The 5,600-nt window shown below is 40.6% G+C and overlaps 1 protein-coding gene and 1 long non-coding RNA gene across 4 annotated transcripts in view; one reads left to right on the forward strand and one right to left on the reverse strand.

Moving 5' to 3' along the window:
* KDELC1 (KDEL (Lys-Asp-Glu-Leu) containing 1) overlaps positions 1–2,743 on the forward strand; it is a 12,183-nt gene extending 9,440 nt beyond the window's left edge. Inside the window, exons 9-10 of one of the 3 annotated variants that reach the window (XM_005858179.2) lie at positions 736–843; positions 2,504–2,743. In XM_005858179.2, the coding sequence (XP_005858241.1) occupies positions 736–843; positions 2,504–2,521 (126 nt within the window). In that variant the 3' untranslated portion in view covers positions 2,522–2,743. Of the gene's footprint in view, positions 1–735; positions 844–2,503 lie in introns of those variants that run through there. The other 2 variants (XR_001359405.1, XM_014528294.1) reach the window with 2 other exon arrangements.
* LOC106723701 overlaps positions 1–5,600 on the reverse strand; it is a 13,367-nt gene that overhangs the window by 2,181 nt on the left and 5,586 nt on the right. The gene's annotated exons all lie outside the window — the stretch shown is intronic.

Here is a 5,600-nt window from a genome sequence, read left to right on the forward strand (position 1 = left end):
AAAAAAAAGCAAGTAGTAAGCAAGTAATTTGCTAACAATTATACTAGATATAAGTTAAGCTTTTTTTAAAAAAAATCACAGAATTGCAGATATTGAGCCCCATATCTTAGGCTCTGCTACAAGACAAAGTCAGACTTTTTTCTGGTCTGCACTGGCCTTTTAACCTTTATTACTTCTAGAGGGTGGTGAAGGGATGGAGAGGGTGAAGGTGTAAACTGAAGGAGTGGGGGATTTACTATCTAAATTCCTGAAGATCTACAGGGTAGTAGTGTTCATTCACACAACTCACATATACTAGTGCATAAGCACCTAGTCCAGAGCCTATCACAGAAGGAGCACATAATGAATGAAAATGGTAACTGATTCTGTATAAGCCATGGTAGGTAAGACAAAAATAGCCTCTGTCCTCAAATTCTCAGTCTAAGGAAGATTATGTGCGCAGTTTTTTTTCCACTGCAATGCAAAGGCAGTACAAAATAAGTTAAAAATCAAGTCATATAAATAAAAGATGAATAATGAGAGATCCCCTAGAAATAGCCAGCCAGTGTCCAAAGGACAGCTGCCTCAAAAACTCTGTTGTGGAATGTTTAAGGGGAGTATGGTGGACCCTGCATATTGTCACTTGACACGTGTGAGTTTAATGGAACCATATTCTAGCAAATTTTAGCACATCTAATTTGGTAAATATACTTTAAGCATCATGTAAGGAATGCTTTTGTATTGTTGCTTATACAGGAATATGCCAATTTACAAGTGAGTGAGCCCCAAATCCGAGAGGGCATGAAGAGGGTAGAACCACAGACCGAGGATGACCTCTTTCCTTGCACATGCCACAGGAAAAAGGTAACCAGAACTAGCCAATGTCAGAGTAACAACTAACTTTGATCCAAGTCTTTATTCAGTCAGGCAATAATAATTTGCGTTTCTCCTGCAGCCTCCAAGCAATTTATTCTACCAGAGAGATAGATATAATAGATAATAACAAGGCAAAAGAAAGGGTGCTGAGATACAGTTGAGTGAGAAGATATAGGAGCTCCCAGCAAAGTAGACGGAGGTCTTTATTTAATGTGAGAATTCACATCATATGGCATTTGAATTTAGAGATAAAAAAATATATAACCATGATTATTCATCTTAGCAAATTATTCATGAAAAGCAATCACTGTTGGTACCACCACATACTGATTTTGTTTATAAAAGGCAGATTCAGCCCTAGCTGGTTTGGCTCAGTGGATAGAGAGTCAGCCTGAGAACTGAAAGGTCCCAAGTTTGATTCCAGTCAAGGGCAGATGCCAGGGTTGCAAGCTCGTCCCTAGTAGGGGGCGGTGTGCAGGAGGCAGCCAATCAATGATTCTCTCTCATCATTGATGTTTCTATCTCTCTCTCCCTCTCCCTTCCTCTCTGAAATCAATAAAAAATTTTTTTTTTATTGTTGCTTTTACAGGAAGGAAAAAAAAGGCAGATTCACATAGGGACTTGTCAGGCTAAAAAGGACCTCAGAGGTCACCCAGTAAATGCTTTCATTTAGTGATTAACCAAACTGATCCCAAAGAAGAAGTTAGTTCAGAATCTGCTAGCTGCATTACAGGAAAGCAAGGACCAAAAAAGTAGTCTCTCATCTTCAAATTGTGTGCATGGTTGTGTATAAAGACAGTGTGGTAGGGGAGGGTTGTTTTGATTATAGTTTTTTGTTTGTTTGAAGGAATGTATATTGTATAAAATTCTGATTTATATCTATAATATAATATATATTGACATTTTTAAGCAACATCATATTAATAGAGTTTTTGTTGTATTGGTTTTGTTTTGAGAACTTATTTGCTACCGAATAGCCCTTGAAAGTGGTATATCATCTACCAATGTTAACTCTTGTCAATGCTGAAAAACCATAAAATTAGTTAAAGCCAGAGACAAAACCAATTGCCAGAAATGAAAGGTACCCTTTCACAAAGTTAGTGATTTGGTGTCAGAACACTTTGTGGACTCCAAATGAAACTGGGCAGCTTCCTCTCTCACTCCTTTTTTTTATTTTTTTATATCTCACAAAGTTAGTGATTTGGTGTCAAAACACTTCGTGGACTCCAAATGAAACTGGGCAGCTTCCTCTCTCCGCTCCCTTTTTTTATTTTTTTATATTTGTCTAAGTGTACTAAGGGCTGTCAAATGATTCTACTTATTTGTAGAAGTTAGGGGGCCTGGAATGACAGCTTTGTTTATTTCTTCTTCATTGTGTACCATACCCTGTCACTGGCCATTCATAACGCAAGGCCCTTTACAGTTATATACACCCTTACATGTTTGGGTGCTGCATCAGTAGTCCTATGAAACTCTACCTGTGGGTGATTCCAAAAACAGTTCTAGACCCTCTAAGTCTATAGCAGTAACTTGGCTTTTTTTTTCCTTCTTTCATCTTTAAGGGAAAACAATTAATAGACTAATATAAGTCTTCCAAACTCATGTATGACTTCTTGATGGCTCTAAATATTTTGCTTCTTCATTTCAGACCAAAGATGAACTCTGATATGCAGAATACCTTCCCTTCAAATAATGGTGCTCTGAAGACTCTTCTTAACTGAAAAGAAGAATGTTTTTTTAAAATATTAATTCTATGGACAATATAAAATCTGCTTTGTGATTGTCTGGGTCATGAAGATCTATTTCTTCTTATTATGCAGTATTCCCATGACTGTCTTTTAAAGCACATTTTTAGAATTTTATAATAAAACCACTTTTATTTTAAAGGCCTGTGATATGCTAGTTATTAACTGTGTTTGGATCAGTAAAAAGAGGGGGAGTCTGGGTCCTGGACTCAGTGTGGAACATCACAGCAGCCACCAGCAACCCAGAAATGTGGTTTGCATGACAAAGCAATAAACCTCTGTCTTGTTTACACTATAATTTTGGATTTAAGTTACTCACAGCCAAACCTAACAAATACATCTTACAAGGCCTTTCATAATCTGGTCTCTGCCTGCATCTTTAATCAAATCCCTCATGACTTCCTAATGGTGTACTCTGTAACCCAGCAAAATAAATCCCTTACCTTCTTTCAATGGCTTCTTACCTTGCTTGTGTATGCTTTCCCCTTGGTCTGCAATGCCATGACCCTCTCTTCTTCTTCTGGCTTAGATAGCCTTCAATGCTCATTTCAGGAATCACCCCTCTGAATCTTCCACCTGCATTTACCATGCTATGTGGCAGTGATCTAGTTGGTTGTCTCTTTCCTTTACCAGATTTTAAGCTGCTTGACCACAGGGACCACGCTCTTCTTCTCTTTAATAAAGTACCTCCAACTAGAAAGGCTCAATAAATATTAAATAAATGATGACTGACTGAATGAAAATCACTTTGAAATGTGATTAAGAGAATTAAGAAGGAACTTGAAATCTAACACTGAACCATAATGTAATATTTTACAGATTCCTTTATCTAATAGTTCCCTTCCATCCACCTTACAGTTAAATAGTCTGTGAGAAATTGTGTTGTGTCTTATGTACATAAACATAACATGTGTCTGCAGCTTAAAAATAATTATAAGAAGCCCGGCTGGCATGGCTCAGTGGTTGAGAGTCGACTTATAAACCAGAAGGTCATGGTCAGGGCACTTGCCTGGGTTGCAGGCTTGATCCCGATTGTGGGACTTGCAGGAGTCAGCCAATCAATGATTCTCTCTCATCACTGATGTTTCTATCTCTTTCTCCCTCTCCTCTCCTCTCTGAAACAAATATATTTTTAAAAATAATAATTATAAGAAAACACCCATGTAACTACTAAAAAGATTCTTTTCTTGACAAACTAGTCAGGCTCCTGAACCTTCTAGGTGCATAAGTGCACTTCCTTATAAAATCCAGTTTCAGCAAGAACCCTGCTTAGTCCTTTTAGCAAGAATCTTCCATCCTCCAGTGCATTTGGTCTTAAATTTACTGAAAATCATTGAATTGAACTCTTAGAGTGGATTTTATGGCATGTAAATAAAGTTGTTTTTAAAAGCATAGCTAGAAAATTAGGAGTCAAGAAATGTTGATTAAGATTTGTAATTCAGATCCTTTTTTACAGCTGCATAGTATTCCACTGTGTAAAAGTACCACAGTTGTTTAATCCACTCGTCTACTGATGAGCACTTGGGCTGTTTCCAGAACTTAGCTATTGTAAATAACGCAGGATCTCTTACCCTCTGAGACAGCATGGAGGGACCTGGAGAGTATTATGCTAAGCCAAATAAGCCAGTCAGAGAAAGACAAATATCACATGATCTCACTTACATGTAGAATCTAATGAACAAAATAAACAGATGAACAATAAAGCTCCAGAAACATTGAAACATGCAATAGACTATTTCAGAGGGAAGTTGGGGGTGGGGGAGTGTGAGCAGGAAGAGATTAACCAATGAACTTATATGCATATATGCACAGTCGTGGGCACACAATAGTTCAGGGAAGGCCTGGGGAGTGGAAGAGACTGGGGTAGAGGGGAAAAAATGCTTGAGATAAATGACAGGTGGTTTTCTGGATTTTATTTCCTTACATGTTCTCTGGCAGAAAAGAGGACAGTTACCAACCACACTGGGCTTGGGGAAGATTCATTCATTCAAGAAGTATTGATTTGCCAGGCACTAGTCTATGTACAGGAGATTCAGGATAAAACAGCAAGAACAAAACTCCCTGCCTTCGGGGAGAGTTTGCAGTCCAGTAAGAAGACAGATACTTCATAGTATGTTAGGTGACCAGGGTAGGAGGATAGAAACTGGGTGATTAGGGAAGGCCCGAGGGGGAAATGATACCTGAAGACACGTGGAGCTACTGTAAATAGCGCAGGATCTCTTAGTACAGCCTGTGGAAAGCCCTGTAGGGGGCACGGATGGGGGGTTTAGAGGAGCCTAAGGATGGCAAAGAGGCCCCCGTGCCTAAAAGATTAGTAGAAAGCAGCCCTAGCCGGTTTGGCTCAGTGGATAGAGCATCAGCGTGTGGACTGAAGGGTCCCGGGTTCGATTCCCGTCAAGGGCATGTACTTTGGTTGCGGGCACATCCCCAGTAGGGAGTGTGCAGGAGGCAGGTGATCGATGTTTCTCTTTATCCCTCTCCCTTCCTCTCTGTAAAAAAATCAATATATTTAAAAAAAGATTAGTAGGAAGCAGAAGAATAAGAGGTGAGGCGGCCTTGGCGCTCACTGTGACGCCTTTGGCCTTTGATGACGGGCCAGGTGAGAAGCCTGTGGAAGGTTTTGAGCCCGAGCGCTGACATTTCAACCGGGTCTGGTTGGCCTCTGAGCCAATAACCTAGTGACGAGGTGGGGAGCGTGGGAACAAGCGGTCATCCGGCTGTTTCAATAACCCAGGCTAAAACGATGGTTGGAGCTCGGACCGGTCTGGTAGGAAGTGTGAGAAGGGGTTGGATTCTGTCTATATTGGCAAATAGAGCCAACTGGACCCACGAATGGTGGGGAGTGAGAAAAATCAGAGGTGCCACCGCGCTGTTTTGACCTGCGTAACTCCTAATGGCGTAGCGGGGCTGGGGAAGGGTGCAGGGTGGGACAGGGTGGCGGTGGGCAGTGGCCCGAGGTTGCCCGTCAGCCACCTACGGGTTCGCGTGCACACGTGGCTC

The sequence above is a fragment of the Myotis brandtii genome, unplaced genomic scaffold (assembly GCF_000412655.1).
Source record: "Myotis brandtii unplaced genomic scaffold, ASM41265v1 scaffold116, whole genome shotgun sequence".
NCBI classification, from domain to species: domain Eukaryota; kingdom Metazoa; phylum Chordata; class Mammalia; order Chiroptera; family Vespertilionidae; genus Myotis; species Myotis brandtii.